The 19,185-nt window shown below is 38.8% G+C and overlaps 2 protein-coding genes across 2 annotated transcripts; both read left to right on the top strand.

Moving 5' to 3' along the window:
- Positions 1–8,512: 8,512 nt before the first annotated feature.
- On the top strand, positions 8,513–9,804 carry LOC103984183 (expansin-A2). Its single transcript, XM_009401635.3, has 3 exons — positions 8,513–8,721; positions 8,806–9,118; positions 9,196–9,804. The coding sequence occupies exons 1-3, from the start codon at positions 8,571–8,573 to the stop codon at positions 9,497–9,499; spliced, it is 768 nt and encodes a 255-aa protein (XP_009399910.3). The 5' UTR covers positions 8,513–8,570; the 3' UTR covers positions 9,500–9,804.
- A 1,580-nt stretch (positions 9,805–11,384) lies between these two features.
- LOC103984182 (expansin-A2) lies at positions 11,385–12,678 on the top strand. Its single transcript, XM_009401634.3, has 3 exons — positions 11,385–11,704; positions 11,788–12,100; positions 12,180–12,678. Exons 1-3 carry the CDS (start codon positions 11,425–11,427, stop codon positions 12,481–12,483), a joined length of 897 nt encoding a protein of 298 aa, XP_009399909.2. The 5' UTR covers positions 11,385–11,424; the 3' UTR covers positions 12,484–12,678.
- Positions 12,679–19,185: the final 6,507 nt, after the last annotated feature.

Here is a 19,185-nt window from a genome sequence, read left to right as displayed (position 1 = left end):
GACTTTTATGTCGGAATCGGATTTCAACGTACGATTACCCAATATACAATCAGAATGATTCTACTACGAGTATTATCATTAAGAATTTGAAGATATTCTACACCAACAATGAAAAAGAAACAAAAGGAACCAACAGTAAAAAATAAGAAAATTTTTCTCTTTTCTTTCTTCCTCTATTTTATTTATTTTTCTCATAAGTTTCAATAGAATTTTAATAATTTTTTTTATATCCCAACCAATAAACAAGTGCCATGTGGCACTATGTAAATGCAATGCAATAGCACACTCTCACATGACGCACATCTGCACGGTGATTACTATGGAAGGGATAAATGGATAATTTTATAATTATCTAATATATTTAAAAATAAATTAAATATATATTATTCTCAAACCTATACTCAAATTTTACTCATATGGCTCAACTTTGCTTATTAAGCATTTAATAAGATTTCTAAGGGGAGAGTAAAAGAGTTGGGGGAGAAGTTCCTCAATTATTGATGTGAGACTAGTCCTCAAAAAAATTTTGGTTTTTCCCATTCAAGTTTCACTAATTCAAAAAAAAAAACTCAAATTTCCTTCAAATAATTAAATAACTTAAAAAATAATTAAATATAAATAAAATAATTAAAAAATTACTGGTGCATATATTATGTAATCAATGAGATGTCTTTTCAATCTGATTTAGTAAAGTAAATATCAATTTAAAGGAAACAAAATAAACTGAGCTACATTCTTTTTGACTTATACTTCAACTAACTCACTCACAACTAACTCACACACGGTATGAAATGTATTTTTATGGGTTATACATTAATGGCTATATATGAGTATCTTGATTATTCATGAGAGATTTTAAGGATTACCATCCCTAATTACGATCGTCTACGAATTCTCTCATAGAAGAGCCTATTACTAATGATATGTGTAAAATTATATCTCGTAAAAAATATTATATCGGGTCTCTTTTAGAACTATGCTCTTCTTATACCTCCACATAAAATCACTAATCACTATAAGGATGAGGTTAGAGATAAACTTCATATATATATATATATATATACTAAAGTGTTAACTATTATACTCTTTAGCCAACCAATAAGTTTATTATTACTATATTAAACCTCTTTCAAGAGATCTATTATAGAGAATAAGTTTCTACCAGCACATTTTAGGTATAGGCCCATCTTCTATTAAATAAGACCTTAGTCCTATTTAAGCCTTTAATAAGATAGTCAACTAGATTATTATCAGTTTTAATATAAAATATAAAATTAACAAAATGAGAATCTAGCCATCTAATAGGTTTTTTATCTAATTTTTATATCTTTACCCATTTTAGCATTTATAATTTTTTTTTATAAACATCTATTACAGCCCTGTAATCATAATGAATAGAAACAGAAAGAATAGGATTTGAGATTATAGGAAGAGTAGAAATTAGATTCTTAAGCATTCTACTTTAGTATAGTAGTATCAAGTACCAACAATAATAGTTTATTTAGTTGATTGCTAAGATACAAACACTTCCACCAAAAAAAATACATATTTAGATGTATCTTTAATATCAAAAAAATCAAATATCTAGTTAGCATCATTATAGAATTTTAAATTTATTTAAGAACATTCTTGTGAGTTAAACTGTGTGCTAAACTTGGGTTACTAGTATATCCAATACAATGTAAGAAATATTATATATAGTCCATAGATAAAGAAGAGATCTAATTATTTGAGAATATCTTTCTTAATTTATAGGATTGTTATTATTTTTAACAAGATGAATATTTGGATCATAAGAAGTAAAGAAAAAAGAATAATTAGAATATTTATTTATTTTATTATTTTTTTAGTAAAGTGAGATTGAGATGGTGATATTAAATTAGATGATTTCTAGATAAAACATTCTTAATGATATCATCTTCATCGAGATCTTTAATATCAAAATGATGAGATGAGAATGATTTAATCTTTAAGATCATATTTAAATCCGAAGTAAAAGTTAAGATGTCATCGAGAGACAGAGAAAATAAATTTATTTTTTATCCTTTTACAATATATTTAGTTATTAGATTTATTGATTTAAAATCCAAATGATAGAATTATAAAATCAATTTTTTTTGTGTCATTGCTTAAGTGCTTGCTTAGGTCCATATAGATATCGGATTAGCTTATATATTTTTCCTTCTTATCTAGGCACGATAAATCTTTTGGGCTGATTCATTTATATCTTTTCTTCTAGCTCTCCATACAAAAATATAGTCTTCATATCTGTTTAATAAATAAGGAGTTTACGGATTGAAGCAATAGCAAATAGGACTCGGATGGTGATAATTCATGCTATAGGTGTATCAAAATAATCAATGCCAGCTTTTTATCGAAAACCTTAAGCAATAAGCCTAGTATTATATTTTTTAAGGTATACCATCGATAAAATTCACTTGCAATCTAGGGATTTAACCTCAAGAGGTAAGTTAGTGATATGATTACTGATTATGAATTTTATTTCACTGTTAATTATCTTTTTCTAGAAAGAAACATCATGAGAGCATATAAGAGATAAAATTATCATCCATGTTTTTTTCAATCCTACCCCTCTTGCTTCTTTTAGGTTCAGGTTGAATGTTATATTCTATAAGAGTTAGGAAAGATGAAGAACAATCACTTAAGATAATAATAGATAATCTAGTTCTAAAAGAAAAATATATTTTGAAAGAATGATGCATCTATATATTTAATTAAAGTGTCATTTGAGATTTTGGATATTTCAAAATTTACTAAAAACATCTATAAGTGTTGCTATCGAGGGAGTATGATAATGTCCATTGTTTTGGAATCTATATTCTTTTTTTTTTTTTTGTTCTAGGATGTTAATATTAGCTAAACACCCTCAGAAGTAACTTAGCCTTTGTTTATAACCCTTCCAAAGTATACAAGGGGTTATCTCTTTATTATGTTATGGTATCATGTTAAGCATATAATAAGCAGATAAGAGAGTCTCCCCTCATAAGTTTTTGGATACTTTTGAACTAAGGATCAAAGCATTAACCATATATAAAAGAGTTCTATTTTTTCTTGCAGTCACATAATTAGATTGAGATGAATATGGAGTAATGGCTTCAAGAATTATGTCATGATCTTCATAAAATTTCACAAATTTATTAGATCAGTACTCACCTCACCTATTAGATCTTAAGATTTTAATTTTTCAATCAAGTTAGTTTTTAACTTCAACCTTATAGATCTTAAATTTTTTATTTTTAATTTCAATCTTATATATCTTAAATTTGCTAAGCACTTTATCTTTGATCTTTAAAAGATAAATATAATAGAATTTGAAGAAGCCCTCAATAAACATCAAAAAGTAATAATTTCCATCACTAGTTAGTACTCTATTAGAGTCACAAATATGGATTAATTCAAGTTTTTGAGTATCTCTAAATTTAATAGACGTAAAGACTTTTCTATGTTGTTTAGATTGAGTGTAGTTCTCATATTTAAATTCAAATTTAGAGTTAAATTTTGAAATCAAATCAAGATGAGATATTCTTTGAATTGATCTAAGGTTGAAATGAGCAATTATACTATACTAGATATTATAAGATTCAGAATTTAAGACAATAGAAAAAGGGAGTGATTATATTAAGCTTGAAAAGTCGGGTAGAAAGTCTTTTACTATATTCATATGCGGTAGATGTCCTATTCTCTATGGTTATGCTTTTTCATCTTAAGATTTAATAAAAGAAAAATTATTCTTGATTAGCATAAGCATAGATGTTTGCACCAGAATTTAATCACTATTTAAAATTATAATATATTAGATTCATACTAACTTGAGATTTACACTTAAAGGAGTCATTCTTTATTAAAATCATATATTTCTTCCTTTAATAGAAGTAGGACAGAGCAAGGTAATTATTCTAGCCACAAATAAAGCATAAGCGATTTTTCCTAGCTTCTTTTTTTCCTTTTGGTTTAGAGGAATGTCTAAGGTTTTAAAATTGGTTGGAGTTAGAGTTAGGATTAGAATTTGGATTATGATTTAAAAATCTTGATTTAAACTCTGTACCCTTAAACTTGAGGTTTTTACCCTTGCGATTGAAGTTATGACTTTCTATAGTTCTAAAAATAATTTTGGGGATTTAGTCATATAGCTCGTATTTGATTTTCAACTTTTCTTTGTTGATATTGATCTTCTATTTTAATAACTCGGATAATAGACCTAAGAGTTTGAGTTGTTCGAGATCTCCTAATCTCTTGATTAAATTGGACTAGGAAGGAGGAAGTCCATCTAATAGATAAGAGATCTGATATAATTCAGAAAACATAGTTTCAGGTATATGAATTTCATGGATCAAGTTTTGAAATATATGAATATGATCATTGACAGGTATATGATCAATCATTTTAAAGTTATTATTATATATATATATATATATAAGTTTCATAAATATAAAGATGATTAAGGATTCTAAACTAATAGAGATATTCAAGTAGATTTTTTAAAACAATGATTAAAAAAAGAGGTAATTTCCTTAGAGCAAAAATAGGCTTAAAGTTATTAACCAAACTTTTAATCGTTGAAGCCACCTAACAAATACTTTTTCAAATTTCTTAGGTTTAAGGGATATGAAATCATCTATGGTCATTATAAGATTTAGGATTAAACTTAAAATAATAAAACAAATAATCTGTAAGATAAAATTTAAAATCCTTATGGTTAGAAATCTTGATTTTATAGAGTAGAAAAGTAAGATAGATAGATTTTTTTGTTTCACTCTTTAAAATATTTATTATGATGTTCGTTTAGGACACAAAGATACCATAAATAATTTTGATAGTAATCTAACACAATATAAATACAAATATAATTATATCATAATTAACAAATGCTATTTATTGAATTATATATTTTTATATATTAATAAAATGATGATATAATCATTAAACAACTATAGAAATAATGAGAATAATATTTATAAAATATTTGTTTCTATAAAATATGTGTTTCATAATGCTAATCCAATAATTAAATTAAATTATTTGATAAATAATTAAACACTTACACAAGGATTAATTTGAATAAATATTTTTTTTAATTTTTTGGGTTAGCACCCTCTTTAGTTGTAGTTAGAGGAGGAGTATGCTTAGAATGGTAATAATAATAAAATAACCTTCGATTAAATCAAAACAGATTAAATGTGTAGAAACTAAAATAGAAAGTTTAGAAGAGGAACCAACACTGTCCTAAGCGTATTCATGAACATATACAAGTATCATTAAGGAACCATCTAAAATATGACCGAGGTGATTTTTGTATAAAGATGATCATGAAAAATTTAAAGATGTTTCATATCAGCAAGAAAAATAAAGTGAACTAAGGAAAATGAGAAAAAAAAATTTTCTTTCTTCCTCTCTTTCTCTATTTTTTTAGAAATTTTTTTTTCATCCTAATGTTAGGTTGAGAAATGGCTTATCTATAGCCAATCCCACCTAATAAATGACATGGAACTACGCAAACGTAGCAAGCGATGTAGTGATCTCGCATGACACACCTAATAGCGCGGTGGACGTCACTCTCATGCATGATAAGTAATTTCACAATCATCCAACATGTTATAAAATAAATTAAATACGTATCATTCCAAAACCTACACCTAAATTTGATTTATATTAATGAGTTTGAACCAACCTTAATTGTTAATTTCTTAATAAAACCTTTGAGGAAAGAGTAAAAGAAAGGAGTCTCTCAACTATTGATGTAAATAAAGTCTCTGAACAGTTTAGGTCTTTTTTCCCCTTCAAATTATAATATATTATTCACTCACATATAATGATCGAATTCATCTAATAAAACAAAATTAGGAGTCGTTATGACACGAATAGTGTAATAAGAGGACAAATGACCAAATAGAAAGAACTAAAATGAGAATTATTACAAGTTAAAATTCTCTCCATCCATCCTTCTTTCAGAATGTGTGTATTATTTATTACCATTGAAATTTTGCATTGCGAATGGCGGTGTTTCGTATATAGGTTAGTTTGTATATGCTGCACAGTTAAAATTCTCTCTATCATTTTGGCATCGGCAGAGCTATTCCAACAAGATGAGACAATCAATGAAGCTTTCTTTGAATCAGCAGCGTTCACAGTAGGTTGGATATCATTATCATTGCCATCGTCACCCCAATTATTATCGTTATCATCATCACCATCGCCATCTATAGCGTCACCATTGCAGCATCGTCGTGCAACCCTTCGAAGAAATCTGTAGAGTCAATGGCCTCACTGTTTCTATCACTTTGTGCTACATGATTTTTACTATACCACTTCAAATCTACGATTAGTATCTCGTCCATCATTCATTCCCCCTAAACATCCATATTAGTAGTAGCGTTCTTTTGGGCTGTACAACTTGAGATCACTTGAGTTGCATTCCTGGATTTCAAAGATAAATTAGTCTTCTATACTCCACGCTTCCACGTATAATTGTGCTCCATCCCCGACCTCAGAACCCTCGCATGCCCCACCACCACATGGGGACTAAACCTTTCCCTGGACGGTAGTGCTGCAGCCACGAGGGAAGAGAAGCCACGGCCACAGAAAGCGTCCCTCCTTCGACCACTTGAGGTTTGATCCACTCAGTGTAGACTCGCCCCCATACCGACACGACTCAGTTTATTTCCATGGATTGAGCTTTTGCACGGAAACTAATATCTCTGATGGTGGGAAACCCCGAAACATCACCGAGGAATCGCAAGAGTTACACAAGACTGTAACCAATATGAATCGTCCGAATCACTCCACTGTGTTCCTTGCTTTGAGATCTCCTAACGTACGCTGTGGAATGAATGTACGTGGATTTCGTAAGACTAACTAATATGAATTGTCGGAATCACTGCACTGTGTTCCTTAATTTGAGGCCTCCTAACAACGTACGTTGTGGAATGAATGTACGTGGATTTCATTCACCTCGCCCACGGCTTTCTCGCTACCGCTTGTCCTATCATTGAATCATTCAAACGAAGCTACAGTGCGCTGTGCCTGTGGATGACATACATGAGTGTGAGTCAGAAACTGTGAACCGTGTGCGTCATATCACAACAGGTAAACGAGAACAGTGCGAGTACGAATTGGTGGGAGGAATCATGCAGAAGATTGCAGGATCGACCTCATCTGTGGGCATTTTCTAATGGATTCGAGGTGTTCGACGAGAAGGTCTATCTCTCCTGCCCATGTGAGGAGGTCGACAGCCCGGAATGGCATGTTCTCCTCACATGGTGGGTCAGTCGGCACCCTTCGATCTCTTGTTGATGCAGATATATACACCTACTTGGCTTGTTTCTTAGCTCATGATCGGGCATCTTTGATACATTCTCACAAGTTGGGAATTGGATTATACTACCAGACCACAAGGTAATGAAAATATTTCTATCTTGTTATGCCTCCATTAGAGACCATGTTGGGACAAAGTCTTAGCAACCACATGGTGTACAAAGTCATCGATCATGATATGTATGTATGATTAGCTAAGGATGATAAACTATTGCAACAAATACTAATAGTTTACTCTGAAGGAATGGAGGATGTACCACTGACTCATCATACAATGATCGCTCACCCACCTTTAGGTAGTGTTATATATATGTGTGTGTGTGTTGAGGTGATTGTGGCAATTTGGAAGTGCTGACACACGTGTTCATTATTAGACTCATTGTTTTCATATAACTGGAGCGTGATGAGTGGAGGTATTTTGGCGTGATTATTGAAGCACCGATTCGGATTCACACGAATCTCAAAGATGGTTCCTTGTCCTTCTACTGAGCACTTGTGCTGTGATGCACCGTAAGCCACATAAGTCCAATTGGATTCCTCCCTTCACAATGAACATGAAGGAAGCGTTACAAGGCTTAATTATCAAACCTATGAGAATAGCCTTAAAAAGTCAATGTGAGCTTTAGAACCAACGTAAGGGATGATGAGAGACAGTGATGCACGCCATCGCTTCTTCTTCTTCTTCTTCTTCTTCTGGATTTGTTTGCTCTTCCAACCAATCCTACCCTTTTATAATCTCCATTCCTTTTGTTGCATGTCATGAGAACAACGCTACGTTGGTTTTCACCAGCAGTTCTGATGCATGTCCATCGATGATAGAATCCCAAGGGAACATTAACACGATAAGTGTGGCAGACACCATCTAAATCTGTAGAGGAATATTGGTTTCGGTTCAGTTGTTACCGTGAAGTTGATTGAGACATGCAAAAGGAAGGAGGAGGAGAGAGATGAAGCAGATGCATGTGGGTGAGAGGGAGGGCCCAAAGGCTTTGTAGTTGGTACTTCGACCGCAACAATTGCATGTGCTCCATGATTTGGACGATCGCTGCAGTCGTCTGCATGCCAATGGCTGGCCCAAGGACCAGCAACTACCTTGTCTCTTTCCGGAGAAGGAGAAGAAGAAACCGATTCCAACACCCCGCGCTCGACCAGTATAAAGACACCGCCCTTCCCCTCCCCTTCGCTTCACAACCCAACCAACCACTTCTCCCCTTTCTGCTTGCTCACCCACGGCTCCGATGGCTAAGCCTATCTCCTCCCTCTCCGATGCCCTCTTCTTCCTGATGTCGTCCTTCGGCTTCTTCATATCAGGAGCCGTGGGAAACTCCTACGGGTGGCAGAACGCCCATGCCACGTTCTATGGTGGCGGCGACGCCTCCGGCACTATGGGTAAGTCTGACACATACGACACAAATGATCGTCGAACTCCAGACATCCGCCATCTTAATGTGGATGGGCTTATTCTTGTTGCAGGCGGGGCTTGTGGCTATGGCAACCTCTACAGCCAAGGGTACGGGACCAACACCGCGGCCCTCAGTACCGCGCTCTTCAACGATGGGCTCAGCTGCGGCTCTTGCTACGAGATGCGGTGCGCCGATGACCCCCGGTGGTGCCTCCCGGGATCCATCGTCGTCACCGCCACCAACTTCTGTCCTCCCAACAACGCCCTCCCCAACGACAACGGCGGCTGGTGCAACCCTCCGCTGCAACATTTCGACCTCGCCGAGCCGGCCTTTCTCCAGATAGCGCAGTACCGTGCCGGCATCGTCCCCATCTCCTTCCGCAGGTGTGAAGCCTTTTGCCAACTCCTCATGCTACGCGTGTAAAAGAAGCTTGTCGTAACAATATATGACACTCTTGCAGGGTGCCCTGTGTGAAGAAGGGAGGCATAAGGTTCACCATCAATGGTCACTCCTACTTCAACCTGGTGCTGATCACCAACGTGGGCGGGGCCGGCGACGTGCACGCGGTGTCGATCAAAGGGTCGAAGACGGGGTGGCAGACGATGTCGCGCAACTGGGGCCAGAACTGGCAGAGCAACTCGTACCTGGACGGGCAGAGCCTCTCGTTCCAGGTGACGACCAGCGACGGCAGGACGATCACCAGCTACAACGTGGCGCCCGCCGGGTGGCAGTTCGGCCAGACCTTCCAGGGAGGGCAGTTCTAGGAGCGCCAGCGGCCGGGGCTCGTAGCCGCACATTGCCGTTTAAGATCGAGACAGGTATGGAGATACGGGAGGACAAGGCTTCTTTAGGCAGAGGCCTTTTGAACCTGGTTGAAGGCAGAGGTGGCTTCCTTAGCACCCGCTGAGGCCTAAGTATATGATTATACATTACAGAGTGATAGTGAGTGATGTACACAATACAAAATCCTCCACAGCCATATGATTTTGCTGGGAGATTGTATCACCTGCATGCAGTGTATCTTATTTCTTCTACTGTTGCATAATTTAAAGGTCATGATTTGTAAGAATGGATGATGACTTGAAACTTGTCTCTACCCTCTTTATTCATCGGGTGTTTAATTAACACTGACACTGGAAATTTTAATGTGTCACAACATTAGGCGAAGCATACTAACCGCTTCTTTGGATAATATATTTTCATACTCTTCCATGAATTGTAACGCGAATCTCAAAGCCATCAATCAAATCCCAAAGCCACAGCTAGGCTCGTAAGATGGGCCTATGAGGCCCATTTTGGTCCGTCGGCTAAGAGACCGACAGGAAACAACAGTCTCTCGTCATCCATCTGGGATTTGGTCCGCTTAATTCACACACGACACACCGTCTCTTGCGTCCACGCCGACCAATCTCACATGTCTCGCGGGCTAGTCTTAGACTGGAGTTGGTCGACGACGACTAAATCTCTCACGGTGGCGACCACTCGTGGGGACATGCAGAGGAAAAGGTTCGCGAAGGCTATCGTGGACAAAGCACTTCTTCCATGTTTTTCTAGCTCACAAGTTTGTTGTACTCTGCTCGATCCGTGTTTGCACTTCGCACCGTCTTCATGTGCTTGAACTCAGCTACATGAACGAGCAAATATTTCAAAGTGCCGGTGAATGATTGGCGTTCTTAATCTGCCGCAAAAGAGTCAAAGACGGTGGGTAAGTTTGACCCATCATTTCCGACACTGATACTGCCGAGTACACGTACACTATTGCTTGCGGGATTTGCGGTGTGGCCATTTTCTAGTCGACTCGATGCGTTCGAAGAGCGTCTCTGTCTCTGTCTTCTTCCTCGCCACGTGAAGACGTCGGCAGCCCGGAACAGCATGTGCTCCTCCTCACATGGTGGGACAGTCCGTATTCAAAAAGACATTTTTTTCTGACTGTTTTCTTTCACTCGTAGTGATTCATAAACTATAGCCATCTTCCCAGCATACACATTAGTTAAGGACCATAAGGTCTTGCAACGCACACTAATGGTTTAATCTAATCGAACAGAGGAGGTGGATAGCAGCAACTCATTGTCTAATGATTGCTCATCTTCCATCGTGTAGTGTTGTTTATTAGCGTACTGACATGATTGCGGCAATTAGTTTGAGCGAGTCATAGTAGCTGGAGCGTAAAGAATGGAGTAATCTCGGCGTGATTGATTGAAGCACGCATATTTGTGCCGCAGTATGGCACCGTCGGCCATACAAGTCCGATTGAGACCCTTTATTTCTTGAACTGCTTCGGCGCGCATCTTTGGATTTCCAGCTCCGATACCTATGAACACAGCCTTCAAAGAGTGAGTCAACAATGTGAACTGCGCAACTTCTTCCTCTGCACGCCATTCACATCATCTTCCTCTGCTTCTGTTCCATCAGCGAGACTTATTTGCGCTTCCAACTAATCTTGTCTTGTCCTACCCTCTCCCCATCTCCTTACCTATTGTCGAATGTAAAGAGAACCCCAAGAGAACACAACAGGATAAATGTGGCACCATGAAGTTTCTTCCATGAAAGCAGATGCATTTGGGTGTGTAGTTGGTTTTGTCACCGGGACGATTGCATGTGCTCCTGATTTGGATGATCGCTGCGGTCGTCTTCAAGCCTATGGCTGGCCCATGGCCGCCACCAACTTGTCTCTTTCCAGAGATTGAAGATGAAGAAACCAACTCCAACCCTCACTCTCAACTCGTATAAAGACACAGCCTTTCCCTCCGCTTCTCTTCACTACTCCTCCTGTTTGCTCACTCACGACTCCAATCTTTCTTTAGTGGGAATAATTCCAATGGCTAAGTCAATCTCCTCCCTCTCCATTGCTCTTTTCTTCCTAACGTCCTCCTTCAGCTTCTTCATATCGGGAGCCGTGGGAGACTCCTACGGGTGGCAGAACGCCCATGCTACGTTCTATGGTGGCGGCGACGCCTCCGGCACTATGGGTGAGTCTGACGTATTCGACACAAACGATCGTTGAACCCCAGACATCCGCATCTTAATATGGGTGGGCTTACTCTTGTTGCAGGCGGGGCTTGTGGCTATGGCAACCTCTACAGCCAAGGGTACGGGACCAACACCGCGGCCCTCAGCACTGCGCTCTTCAACAATGGGCTCAGCTGCGGCGCTTGCTACGAGATGCGGTGCGCCGATGACCCCCGGTGGTGCCTCCCGGGCTCTATTGTCGTCACGGCTACCAACTTCTGCCCTCCGAACTACGCCCTCCCCAGCGACAACGGCGGATGGTGTAACCCTCCACGGCAGCATTTCGACCTCGCCGAGCCCGCCTTCCTCCAGATCGCGCAGTACCGTGCTGGCATCGTCCCTGTCTCCTTCCGCAGGTGGGCAGCCCCTTTCGACTACTCATGCTACGCGTGTAATGAATCTAGCCTGTGGTGACACATTATTGCGCTCTTACAGGGTGGCCTGTGTGAAGAAGGGAGGCGTAAGGTTCACCATCAATGGCCACTCCTACTTCATCCTGGTGCTGATCACCAACGTGGGCGCGGCCGGCGACGTGCACGCGGTGTCGATAAAGGGGTCGAAGACAGGGTGGCAGAGGATGTCGCGCAACTGGGGCCAGAACTGGCAGAGCAACTCGTACCTGGACGGGCAGAGCCTCTCGTTCCAGGTGACTACCAGCGACGGCAGGACGATCACCAGCTACAACGTGGCACCTGCCGGGTGGCAGTTCGGCCAGACCTTCCAGGGACAGCAATTCTAGCCTCGCATTGTCGTTGAAGATTAAAAGGTGGAGGCATTCGGTCTGGTTGAATGCAGAGGTAGCTTCCTTAGCACCCGCTGAGGCCGAAGTATAAGATTATTACGGTGGTCAGTAATACATTATACAGGACAATAGACGATAGAAATCCTCCGCAATAAGATGATTCAGTGGTGACATTGTATCACCTACAGTGTATCGTATGCTTTCTACTGCTGCTCAATCCATCTTCTCATCGTGTCACCTACCAAATCCTCTGTGTCTCGCTCGCAGACAACGCACAACATCTGCCAGTTTAGGGTGTTCTTTCGGCCTCTAACCTCGACAAAGAACGATTGGGGCCTTCCAATTCCTAACTTTACGAGCTGTGTGCGGGAAAACACATCCATGGAAAGGTTGTTCTTAGCAGACCGCCCCGTATTGTTATTAGTATGATTCAAATCTGCATATATATATTTTATCTCCTTTCATATGATTACTTTAAAATACACGACTAAATGGTAAGAATTTGAGAAAAAACTATCATAATGTTTTTTATTACTCTGAAATTTCAGAAAAGGATAAAACTAATAATTAGAATATAAATCTTTTATGTCTCATTTAAGTGGAACTTTTAGATGAAATGAAGAATAATATCTGTGCCTACTAAGTGGGAACTTGTCAAATCTTCAAATTAGTAACAGGACTGCATGAATGGAGTAGCTAACAAGATATCTTATTCATTCATATCAACCTACCCAAACACATGTTGACCGAAGTTATGAGGAGTGTAACTCGACAGCAGCATGAGATTGGCCACCTAATTCCCCATGTAGGTCACATCGATCCTCTCACTGCCTTCCCTGAATGGTCCTCCCCTGGGCTGGCTGGTTCCAAATTGTTCATGCTTTACAATGTCAAATTTAACTTCATCTCAATGCTCGATTCTGCTTCTCTTTGTTCCAACATCAATGATCCTATTTCCACCAACTATCATAACTACACATATATAGGAAGTACAATGAACAAAAGAAATGTAAAAGTTGACCAGTCTGCAACTCAAATTCATTCATGAATCAAAATATCGCATTATAAACGAACCTGTTAGAATACTGATAGAACCAGAAAGGTAGCTATCTTTTTCTTTTGCTATGGTATTTACATGCTTGACAAATACTTTTACATAACCGAGGATACGTGTAGAATGATTTGTATGTATGTGTGTATGTGTATATGCTGTAAGCAGAAACAGGAGAAGAGCTTCAAGTGGAGTCCTCCTTCCATCTAATTCTTGCTGCCATTGATTCCATTGCTTGGACCAGAAGGCGGCGTCTTTCCTCTGGGAAGCATGGTGAAGAAGAGGCGCCCGTACCTCTCCGCGCCCTTCTGCTTCGCGGGCATCATCGCCGAGTGGCATGGGCGTGCGGTTGACAGAGACAGGGCGACCGGAAGTTCGTCGGTGGAGTTCGGCCGTCCGATAGGCCTCGCGGTGGATAGATGGAAGGCGAATAGGAGGAGCAAGAGAAAGATGATGGCTTTGTTCTCGGATGATGCCATTGGCAGAGGGCAAGAGGTGCTTGTCGAGGATGAAAGAAAGCAGAGGAAGGAGATGATGAAAACAATGAGGAAAGAACACAGACGAGGGGTAGATTTAAAGGTGGCGGAAAGAAGAAAAGCTAGGAAAACTCCGGTCACCTGGAAGACTTTGAACGAAGAGGAGGTGATCCATTTTGGTTCATTTGACTTTGGGATATGCATCTTCTTTGTGATTTCCGTGGTTTGCTGTGAGCGAAGTCACACGACATCAGTGTTGTAAAGTGGTACAGTTACGTCATCTCATACCTCATGCAAGACGGTGGCTGCAAACAGGACCCTTTTAAGCTTGCCTTAACCTCCATAGCTAATCAAAACCTACGCTTAAATATCGAATTAAAGTTCCTTGTCCCGTCACTTGACCAGTTTGCAGTCGAAAAGTGATCGCTATGACTATTCAAATCTCACCTCCTCCTCTTCACAACCACTAACAAGTCTTCACTTCCCTAACTTTGAAATGTGACAAGTGCATGACAAAAGAAGGGGCAGAGGAGGATTATACTGTTCTGAAGGAGGAAGTGAACAACACACAACCCAAAGCAATGCAGCTTCCATGTTGTCGTGACCTCTTTTGTGATTGGCCGCAGGCAAATAACGCAGGAAACGAGCATTAGTATGGAGGACGATGTGCTCATTTTCTACTGTTAGTTGGATGAAGTCTTAAGGTATTAAGTGACTCGTTTTCCTTCTATTTTGGCACTTTAATTATTTAGATTGGAGAGCACGTCTTCCATCGGCTTCTTTGTGCTCGGAATTCTAAGAACGCGTTTGCTGTCCTATGGCGCATGTCCTCCTTATGCTGCTATGCACGGCTTTTAGCAAGGAAAGAGCTGGCATCATTAATTTACTCGAAATTTTTATTCCTTGATGACCGACAAGCAACTTGATTAGTTTGTATTCTATAATGATAGCAAAATGAGTTTTTGATAGTACTAATAAATCATGGGAAATCCAGCATTATTCTCTCTCTACCTCTCTCTCTCTCTCTCTCTCTCTCTCTCTCATAGCCGATGGTCTCCTCCTAATTTGTTTACTCGACAACAAAAAGTGGTCATGGCCTCCTAATTCATTGACTTTGTTCAACTACGTGGATGGTGGGGAAGTAAGCTTCTTTTTGACTTGTTCTAGAACTGCCAAACTAGCAGTGCAAGTCAATGGATTGGAACATCCAAGACTTTGTTGCTAAGTGAAGCGATCAACAGCGTTCCAAAAGACAACCAACCCACCGCGGTCAATCCCATCACACACAGTGTGTGTGTGCAATATGAACTTTATGACCGAGTCCAGTCAATAATGCAGTGGCCGTAAAAGTCTCAGCATTTCTGGCACGGCATCGTCTTGGTCTTCCAAGTCACTCAGAAATCATTGTGATCGCATCACATTTAGATTCTTGCAGACTATCAATTTCATCTAACTCAAAATTTTCTTGTTCATAGGACATATCAATATTATTAATATCGGAAACTACGAGTACACGAACGTCACACTCAATTGGGCCTCTGAGTTCTAATTAAAAGTGGGTTGAATGCATCTGAATCGATTAGTCCGATTCGCAAATTACGACATGCGAATCTAATCCGATGCTTTGATCACCTCCCAATCTATCAACGCGCACCAGCTTTAATTCTCCGGATTAATCCCTTGTGCGCTCTTGCGTTTTACTGAGTCGCCAATCAAAGACTTCGAAGTTGATGTTTGGCGGTTCTCTCGCTGCGACGGTGGCCGAGGAGCTGCGAAAGCAGGACGGAGAGGGAGCGGGTTCGCGCGCCGTTTCAGTTGCCGGTAACAACGGCTTACGTCAAGCTCGCAAGACTCCGGAGGGGCTCGCCGGAGGGAGCGTTCCGTGAGGTGGAGGAGGCGTGCCGGAGCTTCGAGAACTATCTGGTGGAGATGATTTGAAGTCTCCGTCAAGTGAAGTATTACAAAGCCCAGGCTTCCAAATAGAACTAAGGTGCCCTTGGGGAGGAGGACTGTAACAAAAGCTAAGGGACAGAACCCCACGGTCCCAGCGACATGTGTGATCAAGCGGCAAGTCGAGGGTCTCGTTCCTTTAGATTTGGATCCAATAGCATCAGCGTGGAAAGCTGGAAGCAAAAGGGAGTTCACAACTAGCAATCTTTGGTCAAAGAGCAAGCATTATCCTGAGCTTCGAAGTTGGCATAAGATACAACATGCAATCCTAATTCTGAGTTTGACTGCATTAGCTCATATGAAGTACTAAAGATCTGGAACACTGTAGCCGTAATAGAAGGATTATTGGATCCGATTGCAATCATCTACTTCGTCAAATAGCATAATGAATACACAGTAGCTGTGTTGTTTGTTGTTGCATGTTACTTGTGCTTTGTTTCTGCCCTTCGCAGCGTAGAGAAGCCGGGAAGAGTTTAGTGAGAGGATCTTTCATTCTGGTTTGTTGGCAGGCGGACCGATCGATATTACAAAGCACAGTGATAAGCTCCTCGGGTTTCATTCTGCAGTTCAAAAAGACTGTACTGAGATCTCCATAGCTGCGTTGGGAAACATTATTATAGCGAAATAATTCTAATAATTTTTTTCCTCTTTATATATTAAAATGAGTTTCTCGTTAAAATACCTACTTGTTATCAAAAATAAATATTAATCAGACCAACATAAACAGTAAAATAATAAATCAATCACAAAGTGAGACATCAAATTTTTATGTGAAAATTTGAGAAAAATTATGGGACCATAGTCCATCTCAAACTTCCATTATCACTAATAATAATAATAAGTTTACAGTAAATATTCTTCAGAATAATCAAAGAATTACAATAACATCAAGAATGCAAATCTTGACTCAATCAAATTTTTATGTAAAAAATTAAGAAAAATTACGGAACCATAGTCCATCTCAAACTTCCATTATTACCAATAATAATAACAAGTTTACAGTAAATCTTCTTCAGAATAATCAAAGGATCACAATAACATCAAGAATGTAAATCTTGACTCAATCGAACCGTAATATATCATCATCATCACAAATTTTAAAAAAAAAATTCAAGTATCACAAAATAGGTATAACAAAAAAGCACCAGGGAGAAGATAAACTGTAAATCAAAACAGTTAAGATTGTAAAACTTATTACAAGGATTCTTCAGTTGAGCAAACTCTACAAAGGAACATCTGAAAAGGGTGCTTGATGAGTACAACAGGAGCTAAGTCTCTCCGTAATATTCTTAATCATGTTAACAACTTGCACTGCAGCTGGAGATCAAAGCCACAGGTGCGATCTTCTGCGCACTCCTACTCTCAGGATTAAAACGAGTTATTGAATATTTAGGCTGATGCATCAAATAGCTCTGAATTCTTGAAAAATGTCTCGTACTCAGCGGTGCAGTTACCAAAATGCGCGCTCACTGATTAAAGTGGGTAACCACTGCTGTGCTAAATGCGCCCGTTCGAGCGGTTAAATGCCACTGAGTCCTCGCCGCTCGCGATAACGAATGCGAGCGTCTACACACTAACTTACACGGGGTGACGGATCCTGTGCCGCAGGTGAGGGATCTGATGAGGCCGGGGTCACACCCCGACAGTCCACGTTCAGTGCCACGTGCATCGTCGATTTAATTCATAATTATCTATCTAGATAGTTATCATGATCTAGTGATTACATGATGATTTCAATAACCACCTCAATCATGATCTAATAGTTATAGGGTGGTTGTCACTAGGTCCTATAAGTATGACCGTAGTTCATGAAGCAAGATAGAGATATAGATAGAGTCTGTGTGTATTTGGTATCTTGTAAGTGTTATTATCAATCATCCTATTTTTTAATACTTTCTTTTTACTTGCATCGTAGTATTCTGTTTTTTCTTTGCTTCTCCATTCCTAACATTTGTGGTATCAGAGCCTAGTTTCAATTTGAACAGGGCATTATGGCTTTTAATGGTAATTCCATGTCTCAACCCCTTATTCCCATCTTCTCGGGCAAAAGCTATGAATTTTGGAGTATCAAGATAAAGACTCTATTCAAGTCTGTATCAAGATAAAGACTCTATTCAAGTCTCAAGATCTTTGGGATTTAATAGAGAATGGATATGCAGATCTATATGATGAAATCAGGCTGAGGGAGAATAGAAAGAAGGATTCAAAGGCATTATTCTTCATTCAACAAGCTGTACATGAGACGATCTTCTCAAAAATTACAGCAACGACAACCTCAAAGCAAGCTTGGTTGATACTTTAAAATGAATTTTAAGGTTCATCAAGGGTGATTACGGTAAAACTTCAAACCCTCTGTCGTGAGTTTGAAATTTTGTTCATGAAAAGCAATGAATCGGTGCAAGATTTTCTTTCTCGAGTGACTGAAATTGTTAGTTAAATGAAATCTTATGGTGAACATCTTTCTGATCATATAATTATTGTAAAAGTTTTGAGAAGTTTAACTCCGAAATTTGATCATATTGTTACCGCAATTGAGGAATCAAAAGATTTATCTACATATTCATTTGATGAACTAATGGGTTTCTTGCAAGCACATGAAGTAAGGTTGAACAGGTCACTTGAAAAAAGTGAAGAAAAAACATTTCAGGTTAAGGAGGAGTCTTCTACTTCAAAAGAAGAATGTTAGACTTGGAGATAGAGGAGAGATATTTATGAAACTCACAAGTTGAATGTTAGACTTGGAGATAGTAAACAAATTTAAGTAAAAGAAAAGGAACAATTGAGGTGAAGACAAATCAAGGGAAGGTAAAATATCTTGATAATGTTTTCTTTGTTCCTACTTTATCATATAACTTGTTGAGTGTTGGACAATTAGTAGATGATGGATATTCAGTAATATTTGATGATGATTCATGCACTATTAGAGATAAAAAATCTAGTTTGATTATAGTAAATGTTTGCATGACACAAAACAAAATGTTTCCACTTGATGTGTCAAATATTGAAAGGCATGCGTTTATCGCAACTCAAAAGAATAAGTCTAGTTTATGACATTTAAGATATGGACACCTTAACATTAAAGGTTTAAGATTGTTAAATCAAAAAGGAATGGTTTTCGGATTGCCCAAGATTAATACACTTGATGTATGTGAAGGATGTATTTATGGGAAACAAAGTAAAAAATCATTTCCTATTGGAAAAGCATGGAGAGCATCTAATTGT

The sequence above is a fragment of the Musa acuminata genome, chromosome BXJ2-5, assembly GCF_036884655.1.
Source record: "Musa acuminata AAA Group cultivar baxijiao chromosome BXJ2-5, Cavendish_Baxijiao_AAA, whole genome shotgun sequence".
Taxonomy (NCBI): Eukaryota; Viridiplantae; Streptophyta; class Magnoliopsida; order Zingiberales; family Musaceae; genus Musa; species Musa acuminata.
Note: the sequence above shows the minus strand (reverse complement) of the source record. Positions and strands in the feature narration are given on the sequence as shown.

Coding starts and splice junctions, on each gene's coding strand:
- LOC103984182 (XM_009401634.3), top strand. CDS start 11,425: ATGAAGAAACCAACTCCAACCCTCACTCTCAACTCGTATAAAGACACA. Junction 11,705..11,787: donor CGACGCCTCCGGCACTATGG/GTGAGTCTGACG, acceptor CTCTTGTTGCAG/GCGGGGCTTGTGGCTATGGC. Junction 12,101..12,179: donor GTCCCTGTCTCCTTCCGCAG/GTGGGCAGCCCC, acceptor GCGCTCTTACAG/GGTGGCCTGTGTGAAGAAGG.
- LOC103984183 (XM_009401635.3), top strand. CDS start 8,571: ATGGCTAAGCCTATCTCCTCCCTCTCCGATGCCCTCTTCTTCCTGATG. Junction 8,722..8,805: donor CGACGCCTCCGGCACTATGG/GTAAGTCTGACA, acceptor TTCTTGTTGCAG/GCGGGGCTTGTGGCTATGGC. Junction 9,119..9,195: donor GTCCCCATCTCCTTCCGCAG/GTGTGAAGCCTT, acceptor ACACTCTTGCAG/GGTGCCCTGTGTGAAGAAGG.